The sequence below is a fragment of the Oncorhynchus kisutch genome, linkage group LG15, assembly GCF_002021735.2.
Source record: "Oncorhynchus kisutch isolate 150728-3 linkage group LG15, Okis_V2, whole genome shotgun sequence".
NCBI classification, from domain to species: domain Eukaryota; kingdom Metazoa; phylum Chordata; class Actinopteri; order Salmoniformes; family Salmonidae; genus Oncorhynchus; species Oncorhynchus kisutch.
Genome location: NC_034188.2, coordinates 82,183,942 through 82,210,076, shown reverse-complemented (window position 1 = coordinate 82,210,076; position 26,135 = coordinate 82,183,942). Strand labels below are relative to the sequence as shown.

Below are 26,135 nucleotides of genomic sequence, written 5' to 3'. Positions count from 1 at the left end.
TAGATTTACAAGTGTGCATGGTATGATTTTAGGTGTGAATGGCAGGATTTTTCACATGTAAATTTTTTTAACCTTTATTTAACTAGGCAAGTTGGTTAAGAACAAATTCTTATTTTCAATGACGGCCTAGGAACAGTGGGTTAACTGCCTGTTCAGTGGCAGAACGACAGATTTGTACCTTGTCAGCTCGGGGATTTGAACTTGCAACCTTCCGGTTATTAGTCCAACACTCTAACCACTAGGCTACCCTGCCACCTGGTAGGGTTAAGTGTGATTTTAATTGTCTGTTTATGGGAAGTATCAGGCTTAAATTTAATGCACTCATTAAAAAATATATATTTTTTCTATTTGAACATGCAACACCATAGGCCTATTTATTGAAAACACAACACATTTTCAGTAAAGAAAGTAGAAATATAGGCCCACTAACAATAGAGCTAGTGAATGGTAGAGTGGTGACATGGAGGGAGGGAGGGAGGGAGGGAGAGAGGGAAGGGGAGGGAGGGAGTGACATGGAGGGATATGGGGGAGGGAGAGAGGGAGAGATATGGGGGAGGGAGGGAGTGACATGGAGGGATATGGGGGAGGGAGAGAGGGAGAGATATGGGGGAGGGAGGGAGTGACATGGAGGGAGGGAGGGATGTAGAGCACTCGGGGACACCTTCATTTTCTATCAGCAGAACAAGGTGATCCTGTCAAGGATTAATCAGACACAGAGTGGAACAACACACACACCGCAGAATAGCACACAACAGACACACAATAACTCAACACTAAATAACATTTACGCAGTCTACACAATGCAGTAAAATATAGATGGGCACACACACACAGCACCACACTGACTGACAGGCGAACACACACACACACACACACACACACACTTGACTCGCAACACATTTGCTTTGATTAGCTCATCTGTGTATTGATCCATTGCTTGGTGGATGATTTGGCAAACCCCTATATTCTCTCTCCTTCTGTCTCTCTCTGTGTTTTTGTGCCTTCTCACCGGCTGGTGGTGTGTTTGCTTTGCTGCCTCCTGTGCATTGCATGGACATACACACACACACACACACACACACACACACACACACGAATACAAAACATTAAGAACTTCCAAATATTGAGCTGCAAACAGCCTCAATTCGTCGGGACATGGACTCTACAAGGTGTTGAAAGCGTTCCACAGGGATGCTGGTCCATGTTGACTCTACAAGGTGTCTAACGCGTTCCACAGGGATGCTGGTCCATGTTGACTCTACAAGGTGTCTAACGCGTTCCACAGGGATGCTGGTCCATGTTGACTCTACAAGGTGTTGAAAGCGTTCCACAGGGATGCTGGTCCATGTTGACTCTACAAGGTGTCTAATGCGTTCCACAGGGATGCTGGTCCATGTTGACTCTACAAGGTGTTGAAAGCGTTCCACAGGGATGCTGGTCCATGTTGACTCTACAAGGTGTCTAACGCGTTCCACAGGGATGCTGGCCCATGTTGACTCTACAAGGTGTTGAAAGCGTTCCACAGGGATGCTGGTCCATGTTGACTCTACAAGGTGTTGAAAGCGTTCCACAGGGATGCTGGTCCATGTTGACTCTACAAGGTGTCTAACGCGTTCCACAGGGATGCTGGTCCATGTTGACTCTACAAGGTGTTGAAAGCGTTCCACAGGGATGCTGGTCCATGTTGCCTCTACAAGGTGTTGAAAGCGTTCCACAGGGATGCTGGTCCATGTTGCCTCTACAAGGTGTTGAAAGCGTTCCACAGGGATGCTGGTCCATGTTGACTCAACAAGGTGTTGAACGCGTTCCACAGGGATGCTGGCCCATGTTGACTCTACAAGGTGTTGAAAGCGTTCCACAGGGATGCTGGCCCATGTTGACTCTACAAGGTGTTGAACGCGTTCCACAGGGATGCTGGTCCATGTTGACTCTACAAGGTGTCTAACACGTTCCACAGGGATGCTGGTCCATGTTGACTCTACAAGGTGTCTAACGCGTTCCACAGGGATGCTGGTCCATGTTGACTCTACAAGGTGTCTAACGCGTTCCACAGGGATGCTGGCCCATGTTGACTCTACAAGGTGTCTAACGCGTTCCACAGGGATGCTGGCCCATGTTGACTCTACAAGTTGTCTAACGCGTTCCACAGAGATGCTGGCCCATGTTGACTCTACAAGGTGTCTAACGCGTTCCACAGGGATGCTGGCCCATGTTGACTCTACAAGGTGTCTAACGCGTTCCACAGGGATGCTGGCCCATGTTGACTCCAAAGCTTCCCACAGTTGGGTCAAGTTGGCTGGATGTCCTTTGGGCAGTGGACCATTCTTTATACACACAGGAAAGTGTTGACCGTGAAAATCCCAGCAGCGTTGCAGGTCTTGACTCAATCAAACCGGTGCACCTGTCACCTAATTCCATTCCCCGTTCAAAGTTATTTAAATCTTTTGTCTTGCCCGTTCACCCTCTGAATGGTACACATACACAATCCATGTCTTGATTGTCTCAAGGCTTAAAAATCCTTCTTTAACCGGTCTCCTCCCCTTCATCTCCACTGATTTAAGTTGTTTTAACAAGTGATATCAATAAGGGATGATAGATTTCACCTGGATTCACCTGGTCAGTGACTTGGAAGAGCAGGTGTTCCTAATGTTTTGTACACTCAGGTGTACATACACACGCATCAATTAAGACAACCATTCCTACCACATACAAGCATGAACATGCATCTCTATCTCTCTCTCTGTTTCTCTGTCTGTCTCTGTTTCTCTCTCTCTCTGTATCTCTCGCTCTCTGTATCTCTCTCTGTATCTCTCTCTGTATCTCTCTCTGTATCTCTCTCTCTGTATCTCTCTGTATCTCTCTCTCTGTATCTCTCGCTCTCTCTGTATCTCTCGCTCTCTCTGTATCTCTCGCTCTCTGTATCTCTCGCTCTCTCTATCTCTCTCTGTATCTCTCTCTCTCTGTATCTCGCTCTCTGTATCTCTGTATCTCTTGGTCTCTCTGTATCTCTCTCTCTCTGTATCTCTCTGTATCTCTCGCTCTCTCTGTATCTCTCTCTCTGTTTCTCTCTGTATCTCTCTCTCTCTCTCTCTGTATCTCTCGCTCTCTCTGTATCTCTCACTCTCTCTGTATCTCTCTCTCTCTCTCTCTCACACACACACACACCAGTACAACCATTCAGCATAAGATCCCTCAACGTAAACAAACACATACCTCTACCATGACTGTGATTGATGTGTTTACTTTGCTGTGTTCATTATAATCATGTTCTGTCGCTGTTTTAATTTCAGATTTGCATATCCACTCCCACCTCTTCCTCATTTGCATACAGCGAGAATGGCGAGCGGGCACCCCACTGACAAATACAGTTTCATGTACCAACCAGACACGCACAAGAGGTACGACACACACACACACCCCAGACATGTACGAGAGGTAAAACACACACACCAGACATGTACAAGAGGTAAAACGCACACACCAGACATGTACGAGAGGTAAAACACACACACCAGACATGTACGAGAGGTACAACACACACCCCAGACATGTACGAGAGGTAAAACACACACACCAGACATGTACGAGAGGTAAAACACACACACCAGACATGTACGAGAGGTAAAACACACACACACACACCAGACATGTACGAGAGGTACAACACACACCCCAGACATGTACGAGAGGTAAAACACACACACCAGACATGTACGAGAGGTAAAACACACACACACACACCAGACATGTACGAGAGGTACAACACACACCCCAGACATGTACGAGAGGTAAAACACACACACCAGACATGTACGAGAGGTAAAACACACACACACACACCAGACATGTACGAGAGGTAAAACGCACACACCAGACATGCACGAGAGGTAAAACACACACACACACACCAGACATGTACGAGAGGTAAAACACACACACACCAGACATGTACGAGAGGTAAAACACACACACACACACACACCAGACATGTACGAGAGGTAAAACACACACACACACACCAGACATGTACGAGAGGTAAAACACACCCCCCAAGACATGTACGAGATGTAAAACACACACACACACACACACCAGACATGTACGAGAGGTAAAACACACACACCAGACATGTATGAGAGGTAAAACACACACACACACACACCAGACATGTACGAGAGGTAAAACGCACACACACACCAGACATGTACGAGAGGTAAAACACACACACACACCAGACATGAACGAGAGGTAAAACACACACACACACACACCAGACATGTACGAGAGGTAAAACGCACACACCAGACATGTACGAGAGGTAAAACACACACCCCAGACATGTACTAGAGGTACAACACACACCCCAGACATGTACTAGAGGTAAAAACACACACACACACACCAGACATGTACTAGAGGTAAAAACACACACACACCAGACATGTTTGAGAGGTAAAACAAACACATGCACCCCACTCATACTTTCTATGCACCAAGCAAACACACACGAGGTATGGACACCTACCAACCAGACACACACACACACCAGTAAGACCTATCTAGTAGAAAGAGGTAAGTACACACATTATGACGAGGTGTTATAAACTGTATGATTCACGCTGTTCTTCTCCTCTCTATCAATGTAGATTGTGTGAGAAAGAGACTGCTTGTCCTGTTGTCTTTTCCTTCTATACACTCTAATATGTCCTTCTCCCCTTCCCCCCCCCCCCCCCCCCCCCCCCCCAGTAAGAACAGATTATCCAGCAGCATGAATCCCGTCTACAGTCCTGTTCAGCCTGGAGCTCCGTACGGTAACCCCAAGAACATGGCCTACACAGGTGAGACACACACATACATTACCTTGCTCCCATACACCAATCAGCACCCTCTAATCAAACCGACGTGGTTGTGCTAGCTAACGGTGGACAGAAGGAAACAGATCTGTCTGGTCTAAGATGTGCCATGCTGGATCCTTATTAGGAATGTGGCAAATGCACAATTTTGCTTAACGTTTAAACTGCCATTTATTATGGTCTTTCTGTTAAAACGATAAGAATAATGGTCCTGTTGCGTATGTATGACCACTAGGGCCTTAGGGTTAGGGCTAACCCTTAGGCTAACCCTAACCCAAGGACGTTCTATCTACCCTGGCCCTATACCCTTGAAAGCGCGTAGGCTACGGCTTGTGCCACTGAATGGTTATTTAACTCTGTGCCACTGAATGGTTATTTTACTTTGTGCCACTGAATGGTTATTTAACTCTGTGCCACTGAATGGTTATTTAACTCTGTGCCACTGAATGGTTATTTAACTCTGTGCCACTGAATGGTTATTTAACTCTGTGCCACTGAATGGTTATTTAACTCTGTGCCACTGAATGGTTATTTAACTCTGTGCAACTGAATGGTTATTTTACTCTGTGCCACTGAATGGTTATTTAACTCTGTGCCACTGAATGGTTATTTAACTCTTTGCAACTGAATGGTTATTTAACTCTGTGCCACTGAATGGTTATTTAACTCTGTGCAACTGAATGGTTATTTAACTCTGTGCCACTGAATGGTTATTTAACTCTGTGCCACTGAATGGTTATTTTGCTTGTCTGTAAAGGAATGACAGTTCCTGTACTCTGACCACTGTCTCCTAAAAAAAGTCCTTTAAAGTTTGTTAAATACCGTGATTTACCAAGACATGTAGCAGAACGAAAACACATCTTCCGGTAGGGTGCGAATCCTAATATTCAGTATTTTTGGAACGGAGGAGACTGATTGGTTGCCGTACTTCCATGAACGCAAACCTGGCATCTTTCATAGAGAGCTAGCAAGGGACGGAGAGAGAGGAGGGGCACGGTATAGGCAGGCAGGCCACCAGGCAGATGGAGGCAGAACCCAGCACTAGGCCGATCTTTTCGGCAATCAAAAGCTTTACCTCACAATGTAATGTTGTATTTTGCCATTTATTGGCTTGTAATGTCTCGCAACTTCAGTAAAGCAAAACTTATCATTACTGAATAGGCAAGGGTATTCTATACGCAACAGACTGAACACACACTGGCATCGCTAACATTTAAACGTTCACACTCCTAATCCCTACGCCGACAGCAGGCGTTCAGGAAGTGACCCGTTCTGATCTATCAGTCTCCTCTACATCAGTCTCCTCTACAACCGTCTCCTCTACAACCGTCTCCTCTTTTCAGTCTCCTCTACATCAGTCTCCTCTACATCAGTCTTCTCTACAACCGTCTCCTCTACAACCGTCTCCTCTACAACCGTCTCCTCTACATCAGTCTCCTCTACAACCGTCTCCTCTACAACAGTCTCCTCTACATCAGTCTCCTCTACATCAGTCTCCTCTACATCAGTCTCCTCTACAACAGTCTCCTCTACATCAGTCTCCTCTACAACAGTCTCCTCTACATCAGTCTCCTCTACAACCGTCTTCTCTACAACCGTCTCCTCTACATCAGTCTCCTCTACATCCGTCTCCTCTACAACCGTCTCCTCTACATCAGTCTCCTCTACATCCGTCTCCTCTACAACCGTCTCCTCTACAACCGTCTCCTCTACATCAGTCTCCTCTACATCAGTCTCCTCTACATCAGTCTTCTCTACAACCGTCTCCTCTACAACCGTCTCCTCTACAACCGTCTCCTCTACATCAGTCTCCTCTACACCCGTCTCCTCTACAACCGTCTCCTCTACAACAGGCTCCTCTACAACAGGCTCCTCTACAACAGTCTCCTCTACAACCGTCTCCTCTACAACAGGCTCCTCTACAACCGTCTCCTCTACAACAGTCTCCTCTACAACCGTCTCCTCTACAACCGTCTCCTCTACAACCGTCTCCTCTACAACCGTCTCCTCTACAACCGTCTCCTCTACAACCGTCTCCTCTACAACAGGCTCCTCTACAACCGTCTCCTCTACAACCGTCTCCTCTACAACCTTCTCCTATACAACCGTCTCCTCTACAATCATAGTATGACAGCCATTCACTATAACAGGGATGTTATGACTAGAGGTCGACCGATTATGATTTTTCAACGCCGATACCGATTATTGGAGGACCAATAAATGCAGATACCGATTAATTGGGTGATAAAAAAAAATAAACATTTTTTTTTGCATTTTATCTGTAATAATGACAATTATAACAATACTGAATGAACTTATTTTAACTTAATATAATATATCAATAAAGATTTAGCCTCAAATAAATAATGAAACATGTTCAATTTGGTTTAAATAATGCAAAATATATATGTTTATATATATGTGTGTGTGTGTGTGTGTGTGTGTGTGTGTGTGTGTGTGTGTGTGTGTGTGTGTGTGTGTGTATGTGTGTTATATACAGTGAGGGAAAAAAGTATTTGATCCCCTGCTGATGTTGATCCCCTGCTGATTTTGTACGTTTGCCCGCTGACAAAGAAATGATCAGTCTATAATTTTAATGGTAGGTTTATTTGAACAGTGAGAGACAGCATAACATCAAAAATATCCAGAAAAACGCATGTCAAAAATGTTATAAATTGATTTGCATTTTAATGAGGAAAATAAGTATTTGACTCTCAATCAGAAAGATTTCTGGGTCCCAGGTGTCTTTTATACAGGTAACGAGCTGAGATGAGGAGCACACTCTTAAAGGGAGTTCTCCTAATCTCAGTTTGTTACCTGTATAAAAGACTCCTGTCCACAGAAGCAATCAATCAGATTCCAAACTCTCCACCATGGCCAAGACCAAAGAGCTCTCCAAGGATGTCAGGGACAAGATTATAGACCTACACTGGAATGGGCTACAAGACCATCGCCAAGCAGCTTGGTGAGAAGGTGACAACGGTTGGTGCGATTATTCGCAAATGGAAGAAACACAAAAGAACTGTCAATCTCCCTCGGCCTGGGGCTCCATGCAAGATCTCACCTTGTGGAGTTGCAATGATCATGAGAACGGTGGGACAAGATTATAGACCTACACTGGAATGGGCTACAAGACCATCGCCAAGCAGCTTGGTGAGAAGGTGACAACGGTTGGTGCGATTATTCGCAAATGGAAGAAACACAAAAGAACTGTCAATCTCCCTCGGCCTGGGGCTCCATGCAAGATCTCACCTTGTGGAGTTGCAATGATCATGAGAACGGTGAGGAATCAGCCCAGAACCACACGGGAGGATCTTGTCAATGATCTCAAGGCAGAAAACAATTGGTAACACACTACGCCGTAAAGGACTGAAATCCTGCAGAGCCCGCAAGGTCCCCCTGCTCAAGAAAGCACATATACATGCCCGTCTGAAGTTTGCCAATGAACATCTGAATGATTCAGAGGACAACTGGGTGAAAGTGTTGTGGTCAGATGAGACCAAAATGGAGCTCTTTGGCATCAACTCAACTCGCCGTGTTTAGAGGAGGAGGAGTGCTGCCTATGACCCCAAGAACACCATCCCCACCGTCAAACATGGAGGTGGAAACATTATGCTTTGGGGGTGTTTTTCTGCTAAGGGGACAGGACAACTTCACCGCATCAAAGGGACAATGGACGGGGCCATGTACCGTCAAATCTTGGGTGAGAACCTCCTTCCCTCAGCCAGGCCAGGGCATTGAAAATGGGTCGTGGATGGGTATTCCAGCATGACAATGACCCAAAACACACGGCCAAGGCAACAAAGTAGTGGCTCAAGAGGAAGCACATTAAGGTCCTGGAGTGGCCTAAACAGTCTCCAGACCTTAATCCCATAGAAAATCTGTGGAGGGAGCTGAAGGTTCGAGTTGCCAAACATCAGCCTCAACCTTAATGACTTGGAGAAGATCTGCAAAGAGGAGTGGGACAGAATCCCCCCTGAGATGTGTGCAAACCTCGTGGCCAACTACAAGAAACGTCTGACCTCTGTGATTGCCAACAAGGGTTTTGCCACCAAGTACTAAGTCATGTTTTGCAGAGGGGTCAAATACTTATTTCCCTCATTAAAATGCAAATTTATTTATAACATTTTTGACATGCGTTTTTCTGGATTTTTTTGTTGTTATTCTGTCTCTCACTGTTCAAATAAACCTACCATTAAAATTCTAGACTGATCATTTCTTTGTCAGTGGGCAAACGTACAAAATCAGCAGGGGATCAAATACTGAAGACATCAAAACTATGAAATAACACATATCATGTAGTAACCCAAAAAGTTCTAAACAAAACAAAATATATTTTATATTCTTCAAAGTAGTAATCCGGAAAATTTCAAGATCTTTAAAAGTTTCTTCAAATGCAGTCGCAAAAACCATCAAGCGCTATGATGAAACTGGCTCTCATGAGGACCGCCACAGGAAAGGAAGACCCAGAGTTACCTCTGCTGCAGAGGATCAGTTCATTAGTTACCAGCCTCAGAAATTGCAGCCCAAATAAATGCTTCAGAGTTCAAGTAACAGACACATCCCAACATCAACTGTTCAGAGGAAACTGTGTGAATCAAATCAAATTTGATTTGTCACATGCGCCGAATACAACAGGTGGAACCAAGAAGAAGGCTGGAACCAGGAAGAAGCCTGGTTCCTCTCTAGGTTATGAGGGGTTGCCAGTTCTCTTCTAGCTGTACCGGGTGGAGATTATAGCAGAACATAGCCAAGATATTCAAATGTTCATAGATGACCAGCATGGTCAAATAATAATAATCACAGTGGTTGTAGAGGATGCAACAGGTCAGAACCTCAGGAGTAAATGTCAGTTGGCTTTTCATAGCCGATCATTCAGAGTATCTCTACCGCTCCTGCTGTCTCTAGAGAGTTGAAAACAGCAGGTCTGGGACAGGTAGCACGTCCGGTGAACAGGTCAGGTTTCCATGGCCACAGGCAGAACAATTGAAACTGGAGCAGCAGCACGACCAGGTGGACTGGGGACAGCAAGGAGTCATCAGGCCAGGTAGTCCTGAGGTATGGTCCTAGGGCTCAGGTCCTCAGAGAGAGAAAGAAAGAGAGAGAGAGAAAAAGATAGAGAGCATACTTAAATTCACACAGGACACTGGATAAGACAGAAGAAATACTCTAGATATAACAAACTGACCCTAGCCCCCCGACACATATAAACTATTGCAGCATAAATACTGGAGGCTGAGACAGTTGTGTCATTGTTAAACTAAATGATGGTTTGGAGTCATGCCTGACCGTGCAGTCATGAGTGAACAGGGAGTACAGGAGGGGACTGAGCATGCACCCCTGAGGGGCCCCCGTGTTGAGGATCAGCGTGGCAGATGTGTTGTTATCTACACTTAGGAAGTCCAGGATCCAGTTGCAGAGGGAGATGTTTAGTCCCAGGGTCCTTAGACTTCATGGTCGAATTGCTGCAAAGAAACCACCACTAAAGGATACCAATAAGAAGAACAGACTTGCTTGGTCCACGAAACATGAGCAACGTACATTAGACCTGTGGAAAACTGTCCTTTGGTCTGACGAGTCCAAATTTGAGATTTTTGGTTCCAACCGCCGTGTCTTTGTGAGACGCAGAGTAGGTGAGCAAGTGATTTCTGTAAGTGTGGTTCTCACTGTGAAGCATGGAGGAAGAGTTGTCCGTGATTTAATTAGATTCCAGGCATATATGTCAGCATTCTGCAGCGATACACCATACCATCTGGTTTGCACTTAGTGGGACTATAATTTGTTTTTCAACAAGACAATGACCCAACACACCTCCAGGCTGTGTAAGGGCTATTTGACCGAGAAGGAGAGTGATGGAGTGCTGCATCAGATGACCTGGTCTCCACAATCACCTGACCTCAATCCAATTCAGATGGTTTGGGATGAGTTGGACTGCATTTTTTTGGTTACTACATGATTCCATATGTGTTATTTCATAGTTTTGATGTCTTCACTATTATTCTACAATGTCGGAAATAGTCCAAGTGAAGAAAAACCCTTGTGTGTCCAAACATTAGACTTGTACTGTACACTACCATTCAAAAGTTTGGGGTCACTTAGAAATGTCCTTGTTTTTGAAAGAAAAGCAAAAAATGTGTCTATTAATATAACAACAAATTGATAAGAAATACAGTGTAGACATTGTGAATGTTGTACATGACTATTGTAGCTGGAAACGGCTGATTTTGAGTGGAATATCTACATAGGCATACATAGGCCCATTATCAGCAACCATCACTCCTGTGTTCCAATGGCACATTGTGTTGGCTAATCCAAGTTTATCATTTTAAAAGGCTATTTGATCATTAGAAAACCCTTTTGCAATTATGTTAGCACAGCTGAAAAGTGTTGTGCTTATTAAAGAAGCAATAAAACTGGCCTTTAGACTAGTTGAGTATCTGGAGCATCAGCATTTGTGGTTTCGATTACAGGCTCAAAATGGCCAGAAACAAAGATCTTTCTTCTGAAACTCGTCAGTCTATTCTTGTTCTGAGAGATTAAGGCTATTCCATGCGAGAAATTGCCAAGAAACTGAATATCTTGTATAATGCTGTGTACTAATCCATTCACAGAACAGCGCAAACTGGCTCTAACCAGAATAGAATGAGTTTGAGAAACAGACGCCTCACAAGTCCTCAACCGGCAGCTTAATTAAAATAGTACCCGCAAAACACCAGTCTCAACGTCAACAGTGAAGACGACACCGGGATACTGGCCTTCTTGGCAGAGTTCCTCTGTCCAGTGTCTGTGTTCTTTTGCCCATCTTAATCTTTTATTTTTATTGGCCAGTCTGACATATGGCTTTTTCTTTGCAACTCTGCCTAGAAGGCCAGCATCCCAGAGTCGTCTCTTCACTGTTGACGTTGAGACTGGTGTTTTGCATTAAGATTACGATTTCCCTTCACTGGAACTAAGAGGCCCAAACCATTAAAAACATCCCCAGACCATTATTCCTCCTCCATCAAACTTTACAGTTGACACTATGCATTGGGGCAGGCAGCGTTCTCCTGACATCCGCCAAACCCAGATTCATCCGTCGGACTGCCCGAGGGTGAGGTGTGATTCATCACTCCAGAGAACGCGTTTCCACTGCTCCAGAGTCCAATGGTCCCGTTCTGTGGGCTTGTGTGTCCTACCACTTCGCGGCTGAGCCGTTGTTGCTCCTAGACGTTTCCACTTCACAATAACTGCACTTACAGTTGACCGGGGCAGCTCTAGCAGGGCAGAAATGTGACGAACTGACTTGTTGGAAAGGTGGCATCCTCTGATGGTGCCATGTTGAAAGCCACTGAGCTCTTCAGTAAGGCAATTCTACTGCCAATGTTTGTCTGTGGAGATTGCATGTGCTTGGGTGTGCTTGATTTAACACACCTGTCAGCAGGTGGCTGAAATAACCAAATCCACTCATTTGAAGGGGTGTCCACCTACCTTTGTGTCTATATAGTGTACATACTATATATCCTCTTTCTCTCTTCCTGTTCTTCTGTGTCTACTTCCTTCATTTACACTCTTTTCTTCATCGTTCCCTCTCCTTCCTCCTCTCATTTCTCACCCTCCCCCGACACAGTGTCTCGTTAGTGGTTAGAGTGGGGGGTTGTAATGTCTGCTAATTGGTGAAACAATTAGCTGTCTCCACTTAGGTGTTTCACACAACCAGACAACTGGGACCAGACAGTGTGTTAACCATATGTGTTTGTGTGTGTAATGAAGAGTTACAACCGACACTATTCTACCTGCTGTAGACTGCTGAACAAAACATCAGGACACTATCTGCATGTGTTTATGCACTTTGCAGTGTGTTCTTTGTGACACAGACTAATCTGGAGGCGTGATAAACGCACACCTGCGAAGTAGAACACTCGAGAAATGAAAGGAGAGCCGCACACCCTAGGAGCTCAGATGCAATAGTTGACTAACCTAGTATCCAACGTTTCGACAGACAAGCTGTCTTCATCAGGGTATAATACCCAGATGAAGACAGTTGGATATTAGGTTGTTCAATTATTGCGTCTGAGCTCCTAGTGTGTGTGGCATTTCTTTTCTTTGTGACACAGGCACTATGTTGTGTCTACACACAGACACACACACACACACACACACACACAGAAACCGACCCAGGTGTTAACTCAGCATGAGAGCTCTCCCCCTCCTGCTGTGTTTTAGAGCCATATGCATACATACATTAAGACCGAGACCTTATATACACACACACCCCTCCCTACAGGTCATAGCTGTGTGTCCAAGATTAAGGGGTTTCTTTGTATGCATCTATTCCTATGTCAACGTTTACAATTGTACATTCACCCCAGAGTGTGTTGAATGCCAGTGTCTGTGTGTTGCGTTCATCCGAGTGTGTGTTATTGAGACAGACAATGTGTAATGATCACCATCTGTGCACATCCTGCTCAGTAACTACCCACTCTCTACCTACTGGTGTCTCTCTCAAGGCGTCAGCATACATAGGTTGGGTTTGCTCCTAGCAGAACTCGGCTAGGCGAAGTGAACATCTGTGCTCTCATACTCCCTTAAAATATGTTCCCCTGAAAAACAAGAAGAAAGGGGTACTAATACTGTGTGTCCCTCCTTGAGACACCGTACCAACAACATAACCAGGAGCACTTCCTCAAAATAGTCAGATTCAATTTAACAAACACTTAATTGAAGAATCCCTACTGGTGACCAATCATCGATGAAAGGGCGTGGACTTCCGGAAAAACAGCCGGGGAAAAAACAGCCGGGGAAAAAACTCGTCGGGGACCAAAACAAACAAACAATATGTACAAACTGTTTCAGATGGGAAGCATGCAGGCACCTTAAGACTCTCTCTTGTCCTGTGTCTGTAGGCTACCCAGGAGGTTACCCTACTGCTGCTCCCACCTACACACCTAACCTCTACCAAACGGGTAGTCCAGGGTACCCACCAGGTAAGAACACACACACACCCAACCTCTACCAATCAGGTAGTCCAGGGTACCCACCGGGTAAGAACACACACACACCCAACCTCTACCAATCAGGTAGTCCAGGGTACCCACCGGGTAAGAACACACACACACCCAACCTCTACCAATCAGGTAGTCCAGGGTACCCACCAGGTAAGAACACACACACACCCAACCTCTACCAAAAGGGTAGTCCAGGGTACCCACCAGGTAAGAACACACACACACCTAACCTCTACCAATCAGGTAGTCCAGGGTACCCACCAGGTAAGAACACACACACACACCCAACCTCTACCAAACAGATAGTCCAGGGTACCCACCGGGTAAGAACACACACACACCCAACCTCTACCAATCAGGTAGTCCAGGGTACCCACCGGGTAAGAACACACACACCCAACCTCTACCAAACAGGTAGTCCAGGGTACCCACCGGGTAAGAACACACACCCAACCTCTTGGAGGTAGTTGCTACTGTAGCTGGCAGTTAACTCTAGTAGGTAGTTACTACTGTAGCTGTCAGCTAACTCTAGGAGGTAGTTACTACTGTAGCTGTCCGCTAACTCTAGGAGGTAGTTACTACTGTAACTGTCCGCTAGCTCTAGGAGGTAGTTACTACTGTAACTGTCAGCTAACTCTAGGTGGTAGTTACTACTGTAACTGTCAGCTAACTCTAGGAGGTAGAGGAGTTACTACTGTAGCTGTCAGCTAACTCTAGGAGGTAGTTACTACTGTAACTGTCCGCTAGCTCAAGGAGGTAGTTACTACTGTAACTGTCAGCTAACTCTAGGAGGTAGTTACTACTGTAGCTGTCAGCTAACTCTAGGAGGTAGTTACTACTGTAGCTGTCAGCTAGCTCTAGGAGGTAGTTACTACTGTAGCTATCAGCTAGCTCTAGGAGGTAGTTACTACTGTAACTGTCAGCTAACTCTAGGAGGTAGTTACTACTGTAGCTGTCCGCTAACTCTAGGAGGTAGTTACTACTGTAACTGTCCGCTAGCTCAAGGAGGTAGTTACTACTGTAACTGTCAGCTAACTCTAGGAGGTAGTTACTACTGTAGCTGTCAGCTAACTCTAGGAGGTAGTTACTACTGTAGCTGTCAGCTAGCTCTAGGAGGTAGTTACTACTGTAGCTATCAGCTAGCTCTAGGAGGTAGTTACTACTGTAGCTGTCAGCTAACTCTAGGAGGTAGTTACTACTGTAGCTGTCCGCTAACTCTAGGAGGTAGTTACTACTGTAACTGTCCGCTAGCTCTAGGAGGTAGTTACTACTGTAACTGTCAGCTAACTCTAGGAGGTAGTTACTACTGTAACTGTCAGCTAACTCTAGGAGGTAGAGGAGTTACTACTGTAGCTGTCAGCTAGCTCTAGGAGGTAGTTACTACTGTAACTGTCAGCTAACTCTAGGAGGTAGTTACTACTGTAGCTGTCAGCTAACTCTAGGAGGTAGTTACTACTGTAGCTGTCCGCTAACTCTAGGAGGTAGTTACTACTGTAACTGTCCACTAGCTCTAGGAGGTAGTTACTACTGTAACTGTCAGCTAACTCTAGGAGGTAGAGGAGTTACTACTGTAGCTGTCAGCTAGCTCTAGGAGGTAGTTACTACTGTAACTGTCAGCTAACTCTAGGAGGTAGTTACTACTGTAGCTGTCAGCTAACTCTAGGAGGTAGTTACTACTGTAGCTGTCAGCTAACTCTAGGAGGTAGTTACTACTGTAGCTGTCCGCTAACTCTAGGAGGTAGTTACTACTGTAGCTGTCAGCTAACTCTAGGAGGTAGTTACTACTGTAGCTGTCCGCTAACTCTAGGAGGTAGTTACTACTGTAGCTGTCAGCTAACTCTTGGAGGTAGTTACTACTGTAGCTGTCAGCTAACTCTTGGAGGTAGTTACTACTGTAGCTGTCAGCTAACTCTTGGAGGTAGTTACTACTGTAGCTGTCAGCTAGCTCTAGGAGGTAGTTACTACTGTAGCTATCAGCTAGCTCTAGGAGGTAGTTACTACTGTAACTGTCAGCTAGCTCTAGGAGGTAGTTACTACTGTAGCTATCAGCTAGCTCTAGGAGGTAGTTACTACTGTAATTGTCAGCTAACGAGGAGGTAGTTACTACCGTAGCTGTCAGCTAACTCTAGGAGGTAGTTACTACTGTAGCTGTCAGCTAACGAGGAGGTAGTTACTACCGTAGCTGTCAGCTAACTCTAGGAGGTAGTTACTACTGTAGCTGTCAGCTAACTCTGAGGTAGTTACTACTGTAGCTGTCAGCTAACGAGGAGGTAGTTACTACCGTAGCTGTCAGCTAACTCTAGGAGGTAGTTACTACTGTAGCTGTCAGCTAACTCTAGGAGGTAGAGGAGTTACTACTGTAGCTGTCAGCTAACTCTAGGAGGTAGTTACTACTGTAGCTGTCAGCTAACGAGGAGGTAGTTACTACTGTAGCTCTTTATTTAACTAGGCAAGTCAGTTAAGAACAAATTCTTAACCTAGAAACAGTAGGTTAACTGCCTGTTCAGGGGCAGAACGACAGATTTATACCTTGTCAGCTCGGGGGTTTGAACTTGCAACCTTCCGGTTACTAGTCCAACGCTCTAACCACTAGGCTACCCTGCCGCCCCATGTAGAGTTCAGGTGATTGTGTCCAAGGTTTGGCGAATGATGTTCCATTGTTTGGTAGAAATGTAAAGCTACCCTGGAGAAGACAGCTTGCTGTTGAAACGTTGGCGAATAAATGATTGCATCCGAAGCTACAAGTGGCTTTTCATTTTCTTTTCCCGTAATCTGTAGCTAACAACCTTGTCTCATCTCCACCTTGCGGCCCTAGTGACTCTCTGGTGGGTTACTTGAGGACTACATGTTTTCTTCTACAACACTAGACTACAACGTTCTGAATAGCCGACCCCCCTCAGGTCATATTTAGAGGGCAACATCTTGATTAATATATTGTCCACATAATATTCATTCACCCATGGCCTTCAGACTGGACACAATAACACAGACTGATATCGGCTGCACGCTGATGCTTGTGTAATTGCCATTCAGAGCTGGCTAATGGTGATGCACGGTGGAGCTCCTCAGCATCTCTCGCTCTCTTTGTTCCTGTGTCCTTGGCTTTGTGTTCTATAATACTCTCAGCAGCGCAGCATGATCTTCAGCTGCCCCCTGGTGGTTCTAACAGATTACTACACAAAGTACGACACAAGTCAGCTGCCCCCTGGTGGTTCTAACAGATTACTACACAAAGTACTACTTGTGTACTACAAAAACCATATAGAGCAGGGGTCCCCAACAGGTCAATCGGGAACCACCAGTAGCTCGCATCCCACATATGAGTAGCTCACCAAACAATTCTGAAAGTACAGGCAATTTGATGATTTCCCCTGCAAACTGTCAATCAAATCTCACAAGTATCAGACAACGCAAGCTTCCAGCTTTTATCTAATCAACACAACATTGACTTTTATCCCAACCCCGGTTAGCCGCTATTTGCTTAACAAAACAAACTAAACTCAAAATCTGCCAATACATTTCCATAAATATTGCCCCTGTCTGTCTGGGATGCACACGTTTGTCTATCAGTATGTCTGTAGCCAGTTGATGTAGGTTGACAGAAATACTTTCACCTTCTCAATTAAATGTTAACTGCAAAGTAGGCTTACCTGGCAGAATTATATAATAAGTACACTGAACAAAAATGTAAATGCAACATGCAACAATTACAAAGATTTTACTGAGTTACAGTTCATATAAGGAAATCAGTCAATTGAAATAAATTCATTAAACCCTAATCTATGGATTTCACATGACTGGGAATACAGATATGCATCTGTTGGTCACAGATACCTTATAAAAAGATAGGGATTGTGGCCTGGGGAATGTTGTCCCACTCCTCTTCAATGGCTGTGCGAAGTTGCTTGATATTGACGGGAACTGGAACACGCTATCGTACACATCAATTCGGAGCATCCCAAAGATGCTCAATGGGTGACATGTCTGTTGACTATGCAGGCCATGGAAAAACTGGGACATTTTCAGTTTCCTGGAATTGTGTACAGATATTTGCGACATGGGGCCATGCATTATCATGATGAAACCTGAGGTGATGGTGGCGGATGAATGGCACAACAATGGGTCTCGGGATCTCGTCACAGTATCTCTGTGCATTCAAATTGCCATCAATAAAATGCAATTGTGTTCGTTGTCTATAGCTTATGCCTGCCCGTACCATAATTCCCACGCCACTATGGGGCACTCTGTTCACAACGTTGACATCAGCAAACCGCTCACCCACATGACGCCATTCACATGGTCTGCGGTTTGAGGCCAGTTGGGGATACTCCCAAATTCTTTAAAACAACATTGGCAGCGGCTTATGGTAGAGAAATTAACCTTCAATTGTCTGACAACAGCTCGTGGGCATTCCTGCAGTCAGCATGCCAATTGCCAATTTTTGTTCAGTGTTAATCATTTATCTATTGTGTATTATTTGTACACTTTGCCATGAAATGAGCAGCAGCAGTACTGAACCATTGCTAGACCGGCACATTCCTCACTCGTTAGATGAGCAATTAAAGGGGAATTACACTGAAATCTAAACGTGTTTGTTTTGTTTAAGCATTGACATGGACTCCAATTGCATATTTTCTCTATAAACAATTGTAATTTTGAGAGTGAAATATAAAATCGATCTAAAACCAGGAAATGTACAACTGAGAAAACAACATCATTTGGGAATATATAGAACTGATTTTATAGGACCCCCTTAGAGTTGTTTATTAACCTTTATTTGAACAGGTATATTGACAGAAAACACTGCACTACTTTCTCTTGTACGCTAAGGACCCAGAAGAGAAGAGAATAATGTGCCTATTTGAATGAGCTCTCAACATATTTCATTATATTAAAGTAGCTCTCATGCTAGAAAAGGTCGGAGACCCCTGGTATAGAGTAGTCAGCTATCCCCTGGTGGTTCTAGCAGAGTACTACACAAAGAGACCCTTTTCCAGCACACCACACACTGACGTCATGCACAGATGTGTGCGACTCATGGTGGCAGTAAGAAGCCATCGCCTTCTGCGGCCATTCAACAACAGCCTAAATTTATGCTCATTTACTTCAAAACAAAATAACTTTCTTGGGTTTTCGTACACTTACAATTATGTTTTGTTTTCGCTTGAAGATTATATTTGCTTGAAGATTATATTTGGTTGTGATCTTTTCAAAATAACTATTTTGGATGCAGCGGTTGTTAGCTAGAATGCTAACGTTCATTGATATAGGCTGTAGCAAAAGCTAGCCAAAGAGCAATATTACTGGTTGAAGTTGTTTTTTAAGTATAATGCAGTTGATTTGCGATGATGACACAAACATTATATTAAGCAGGACATTCATACGAGCCTTAATATCCAATTATAATCCAAAAGTAGTGAGAAATGCACTCAAAAGCAACATGTAAATAGAGGCTTTTGTTGCTGCCTTCCAAGTTGTGCGCATCGGCCTCGTGCGGCACTGTTTGCAAACACAGAAAGAGGTCTATAGAGCAGTCCTAGGATAACCATAGGCACATCTCAATAACCCACTATATATAGCCTAAACGTTTAATGTATGTAGCATAAAGCAATATAAGTAGCTAATAAGATATTGTGTAATTCATGTGGTGAATCTAAATCATGTCAGTGGCTTAATTTCCTTTCCCTGTTCTAATCTGACAACACTGGACAGGAGGAAGCGATATGTTAGATGCCTAATGCCTATACTCAGTGGTGTAAAAACACAATAAACTACTACTTTACGTCGAGACTGTAGTGATGAGGCTTTACCACTAGGAGGAGACTGTAGTGATGAGGCTTTACCACTAGGAGACTGCAGTGATGAGGCTCTACCACTAGGAGACTGTAGTGATGAGGCTCTTCCACTAGGGGACTGTAGTGATGAGGCTTTTACCACTAGGAGTCTGTAGTGATGAGACTCTACCACTAGGAGGAGACTGTAATGATGAGGCTACACCACTAGGAGGAGACTGTAATGATGAGGCTCTACCACTAGGAGGAGACTGTAATGATGAGGCTCTACCACTAGGAGGAGACTGTAATGATGAGGCTACACCACTAGGAGGAGACTGTAATGATGAGGCTACACCACTAGGAGGAGACTGTAATGATGAGGCTCTACCACTAGGAGGAGACTGTAATGATGAGGCTCTACCACTAGGAGGAGACTGTAATGATGAGGCTACACCACTAGGAGGAGACTGTAATGATGAGGCTCTACCACTAGGAGGAGACTGTAATGATGAGGCTCTACCACTAGGAGGAGACTGTAATGATGAGGCTCTACCACTAGGAGGAGACTGTAATGATGAGGCTCTACCACTAGGAGGAGACTGTAATGATGAGGCTCTACCACTTGGATACTGTAATGATGAGGCTCTACCACTAGGAGGAGACTGTAGTGATGAGGCTCTACCACTAGGAGGAGACTGTAGTGATGAGGCTCTAACACTAGGAGGAGACTGAAATGATGAGGCTCTACCACTAGGGGGAGACTGTAGTGATGAGGCTCTAACACTAGGAGGAGACTGAAATGATGAGGCTCTACCACTAGGGGGAGACATTGACTAGTCATACTCTGACTGGATTGCATTCTATTGCCGTGTTCATTTTTGCACTATTTTTTTTATTTTCTCTAGTTGTAGTCATTTTGACTAAATTATCAAGTCTTATTCACATGTTTTGTTATTTGAATAATGATTTAGTCTAGTTATTGTCAAAATGACAGAAACAGTGGGCCAAAATGCCCTTTCATTTTAGTCACATCAGATTTGTATTGCCTCATTAAACTATAGTAAACATAAATCACTGACTTCCATGTGCACAAGCATACATAGCCTTGTCCTACCAACATATTTGAAGATAGGTCTATTATCAGAATTTCTAACTTTATTCCTTATTCAACATGTCAGAGGCATGTTTGTTCTACATACCATATGTCTATCTGAACGTTCCAGAACGTTTCATCCTGCTGAATGCAGGTTGTTAGCTGTAGCTAGCTAATGAGGTAACATGACTGAACAAGGCGTATCCTGAACATATGGTTAATGGTCTGGTCTGCAAGTAGCCCAGTGTTAGAGCGGACCACAATATGCTTCATGAATGGACGATAGGAAAAAAAACATAGAGCCAGTGGGTTATTTTGGGTCATTATGGGTCATTTCTGAAAAGCTCTCAATCTCTCCATAACCTCTTGTCCAGTCCATTTACTAGTCAATCTCTCCATAACCTCTTGTCCAGTCCATTTACTAGTCAATCTCTCCATAACCTCTTGTCCAGTCCATTTACTAGTCAATCTCTCCATAACCTCTTGTCCAGTCCATTTACTAGTCAATCTCTCCATAACCTCTTGTCCAGTCCATTTACTAGTCAATCTCTCCATAACCTCTTGTCCAGTCCATTTACTAGTCAATCTCTCCATAACCTCTTGTCCATATTTACTAGTCTGATTCTGGTCACAGAGTTGATTTTGTCACGTTTTAGTCAACTGAAATCATTTTACTTTAGTTTGGTCTATTTAGTCAGTTAAAGTCTCCTCAATTGCCACTGAAAAATAGGCGTTTCAAAAATATTTGAGTCACTATTGTTGTTGATGAAATGAACACTGCTGAGGTACTACATTAGGACTGAGTGGAAGGATTTGTTACTCTTATACATGTCTTGGCCGGTGGATCTATGTTTCATCTCTCTCTTTCTCTGTGTGTGTGTGTGTGTGTGCGCGTGTGTGTGCGTGTGTGTGTGTGTGTGTGTGTGTGTGTGTGTGTGTGTGTGTGTGTGTGTAGGATACACTACAGCGGGTACTCCGTATAAAGTGCCCCCCACCCAGACGAACGGAGCCCCTCCGCCATACTCCCCCTCCCCCAACCCCTACCAAACAGCCATGTACCCCATCAGAAGTGCCTACCCCCAGCAGAACATGCAGAGCATGCAGAACCTGCAGAGCATGCAGAACCTGCAGAACTTATATGCACAGGTAAGCCAACATACCCTTCACACAAACACACACACACACACACACACACCCTACTCCTACCCCTACCCTCAGCAACTTCTATACAAACACACACACACACCTATATACAATCCTAACCTCAGCGTACACACACATCCTACTCCCTCAACGTCTACTACCCTCAGTAGGACCTTTATGTACTGATAAGCACACACACACACCCTAACCTCTCTCTCTGTCTCCCTGTAGGCAGCAGCGTATTATGGCCAGCCAGTGTATGCGGCCCAGCCCTATGTAAATCAACACACTACTCACATGCACACACACATCAACACACACAGACACACACTAACACAGTCACACTCTAACCTCTGTCTCTGTGTCTGTAGGCGTATTACACCCAGCCTGTGTTTGCTGCTCAGCCTCAGCCTCATGTAATCCACCACACCACAGTGGTTCAGCCAAACAGCCTGCCCTCAGCCCTCTACCCCGCCCCGGTCCAAGCCCCTAGAAACAACGGAATGGCTGCCATGGGGATGGTTGCCGGGACCACCATGGCTATGAGTGCAGGTAGGACGGATGACTGAGGAAGCTGGTGTGGCTACATCATGTTGACATCACGTGAACATTACATATATTTTCATATTAAACACCTTTTTAAAATTATTCTATTTAATTTCCTATGCAAAATGGATTATTCTTATGCTAAAATGATTGTGTTTTTGGTGTAAGTTGAATTAGTTTGGTCTGCGTCATATAGGCCCTAATGTTACGGTCCAAACAATAGTGACAAAATGACATGTTACCCTGATGATGCATGTGTCGTCCTGTAGGAACCCTGTTGACCACGCCTCAGCACGCTCAGCTGGGTGCTCACCAACACGTCACCATGCCACAGTACCGGTCCCAGGGCACACCTGGTTACAGCTATGTCCCTCCCCACTGGTAGACCCCGCCCCCCGAGAGGTAAGTCATCTCAGAATTCCAAATGTCCACATTCCGCTCGCAATCAATCCAATGTCTTTAAACTCCTTCTCTGGGTCCCGTCTCTGTCGTTTCAGATCTGGAGTCCAAGGTATGCAACTACTCCAGTCTTACACGGGCTTCTTATGGTCACCATGGCAACCTCACATCTGTCTGCAACAACAAAACTAAAGAGCAACGGACACTTGCTGCATTCTGTAGTGTTTTATAAAAGCTGATTTTTTTGTTACACAAATATTTTCTTCTTCTTTGATTTGCCAATATGTCCATTTATTACGCTGGTTCCTTTTGTTGGTTTTATTTATTTCATTTTTTTTATTTGTTTATTTTTTTTACATCATTTCAATTTTCCCATTGTCATTGGAACTCCAGAGTGATTGACCAATCATGGGTGTCTGTTGCTCTGCTTGTGGTCCGTGTTCTGTTGGTGTGGTCCAGATCCAATGGTGGGAATGTACTGGACACTTCCACCACCACCTTCATCATCACGCCATTATCATCATCAATTTATGCTGCCAAATTTTCTAAGGATTAGATGTCAGCACAGGGTTTTGATTTCATTGATTTCTGTTTGTTTGAACCCTTTTCCAACAAAGCACACTGTCTTGGAACAGTATACCTCTTTTCTCTCTGTTCACAATCTCTGTTCCACTTCTCCTTCTGATCTGCACTTCATCTTCCTCTTCTGATAACAAGGGTTGTCTTCCAGCTGCTAGCTGTTTCTTAGATCTGTAACGTCTAGATCCGCTGTCTGACTAGATCTGTAACGTCTAGATCCACTGTCTGACTAGATCCGCTATCTGACTAGATCTGTAACGTCTAGATCCGCTGTCTGACTAGATCTGTAACGTCTAGATCCACTGTCTGACTAGATCCACTATCTGACTAGATCCACTGTCTGACTAGATCTGTAACGTCTAGATCCACTGTCTGACTAGATCCACTGTCTGACTAGAGCCACTGTCTGACTAGATCCGCTGTCTGACTATATCTGTAACGTCTAGATCCACTGTCTGACTAGATCCGCTATCTGACTAGATCTGTAACGCCTAGATCCGCTGTCTGACTAGATCTGTAACGTCTAGATCCACTGTCTGACTAGATCCACTATCTGACTAGATCCACTGTCTGACTAGATCTGTAACGTCTAGATCCACTGTCTGACTAGATCCACTGTCTGACTAGAGCCACTGTCTGACTAGATCTGTAACGTCTAGATCCACTATCTGACTAGATCTGTAACGTCTAGATCCACTATCTGACTCGATCTGCTGTCTGACTAGATCCACTGTCTGACTAGATCTGTAACGTCTAGATCCACTGTCTGACTAGATCTGTAACGTCTAGATCCACTGTCTGACTAGATCTGTAACGACTAGATCCGCTATCTGACTAGATCTGTAACGTCTAGATCCACTATCTGACTAGATCTGTAACGACTAGATCCGCTGTCTGACTAGATCCGCTATCTGACTAGATCTGTAACGTCTAGATCCACTGTCTGACTAGATCTGTAACGTCTAGATCCACTGTCTGACTAGATCTGTAACGTCTAGATCCACTGTCTGACTAGATCTGTAACATCTAGGTCCAATGTCTGACTAGATCTGTAACGTCTAGATCCACTGTCTGACTAGATACGCTATCTGACTAGATCTGTAACATCTAGATCCACTGTCTGACTAGATCTGTAACGTCTAGATCCACTGTCTGACTAGATCCGCTATCTGACTATATCTGTAACGTCTAGATCCACTGTCTGACTAGATACGCTATCTGACTAGATCTGTAACGACTAGATCTGCTGTGTGGCTGTAAAGACGTGGTATGCAGCATCACACGGTCACAGTACTTACCAGTTACTGAATTCATCTCAATATAGAGGCCATTTGTCATTTAGCTTAAACTGATAAATTATAAAATGTTAATATATTTATATAGCTGTGTGTACAGGATGTGTTCATGCACACAGTCACCCACATACATACATACATACATACATACATACATACATACATACATACATACATACATACATACATACATACATATACACCCATAAATACACACAAAGTCATACTTAAAGCAGGATCACTTAATGTCAATCAAATAATCGTACATGGATTCAAACGTGTTCCAACACACTTAAACACACACATATACATACGCTCTCTCTCACACACACACACAGTACATTAGACCACCACTCGGACTGATTGCTTATTGAGGAACATGTTTAGGAGTTAAAGGGATATGGAAGCACTTGGCAGGGTGACGTGGCAGAGGAGGGTCAGGAGGGGAGTGGTGGGTCAGGAGGGGAGTGGGGGGTCAGGAGGGGAGTGGAGGGTCAGGAGGGGAGTGGTGGGTCAGGAGGGGAGTGGAGGGTCAGGAGGGAGAGTGGTGGGTCAGGAGGGGAGTGGAGGGTCAGGAGGGGAGTGGTGGGTCAGGAGGGGAGTGGTGGGTCAGGAGGGGAGTGGAGGGTCAGGAGGGGAGTGGTGGGTCAGGAGGGGAGTGGAGGGTCAGGAGGGGAGTGGAGGGTCAGGAGGGGAGTGGTGGGTCAGGAGGGGAGTGGAGGGTCAGGAGGGGAGTGGAGGGTCAGGAGGGGGGTGGTGGGTCAGGAGGGGGAGTGGAGGCTCAGGAGGGGGAGTGGAGGCTCAGGAGGGGGAGTGGAGGCTCAGGAGGGGAGTGGTGGGTCAGGCGGGGGAGTGGTGGGTCAGGCGGGGGAGTGGAGGCTCAGAAGGGGGAGTGGTGGGTCAGGAGGGAGAGAGGTGGGTCAGGGGGGAGAGAGGTGGGTCAGGGGGGAGAGCAGCAGGGAACAGTGTACACCATGTTTCAGGGTTTTAATAGATAAGTATGAATCACAGTTAGGATCTGTGAGGCACGGGTAATTACAAAGCATTTACAGTGTATCAAAGTAGATCAAGTTGTTAATTGCAATAATAAGATAACATGCCTCGTTATACGGTTACCGTACAGTAATTATTTTATAGTCATTTAGAATTAAAATCATTTAAAAATTCTTATTCCTGGTAATCCTTAAATCTGGATTATGGGCTGTGTATCCAGTAACAGTATCCTGTTACGTATTCTGAGTGTCAGCAGTACATATCAGAGTTCACTGTTACTGTATTCTGAGGCGTCAGCAGTACATATCAGAGTTCACTGTTACTGTATTCTGAGGTTTCAGCAGTACATATCAAGAGTTCACTGTTACTGTATTCTGAGGCGTCAGCAGTACATATCAGAGTTCACTGTTACGTATTCTGAGTGCCAGCAGTACATATCAGAGTTCACTGTTACTGTATTCTGTGGTGTCAGCAGT

The 26,135-nt window shown here is 44.7% G+C and overlaps 1 protein-coding gene across 3 annotated transcripts in view; it reads left to right on the top strand.

Moving 5' to 3' along the window:
- LOC109878867 (protein FAM168A-like) overlaps positions 1 to 25,180 on the top strand; it is a 48,631-nt gene extending 23,451 nt beyond the window's left edge. Inside the window, exons 2-9 of one of the 3 annotated variants that reach the window (XM_031791192.1) lie at positions 3,291 to 3,398; positions 4,747 to 4,838; positions 13,736 to 13,816; positions 21,660 to 21,850; positions 22,079 to 22,123; positions 22,219 to 22,399; positions 22,663 to 22,795; positions 22,891 to 25,180. In XM_031791192.1, coding sequence (XP_031647052.1) covers positions 3,337 to 3,398; positions 4,747 to 4,838; positions 13,736 to 13,816; positions 21,660 to 21,850; positions 22,079 to 22,123; positions 22,219 to 22,399; positions 22,663 to 22,778 — 768 coding nt within the window. In that variant the 5' untranslated portion in view covers positions 3,291 to 3,336 and the 3' untranslated portion in view covers positions 22,779 to 22,795; positions 22,891 to 25,180. The remainder of the gene's footprint in view (positions 1 to 3,290; positions 3,399 to 4,746; positions 4,839 to 13,735; positions 13,817 to 21,659; positions 21,851 to 22,078; positions 22,124 to 22,218; positions 22,400 to 22,662; positions 22,796 to 22,890) is intronic. The other 2 variants (XM_031791194.1, XM_031791193.1) reach the window with 2 other exon arrangements.
- Positions 25,181 to 26,135: the final 955 nt, after the last annotated feature.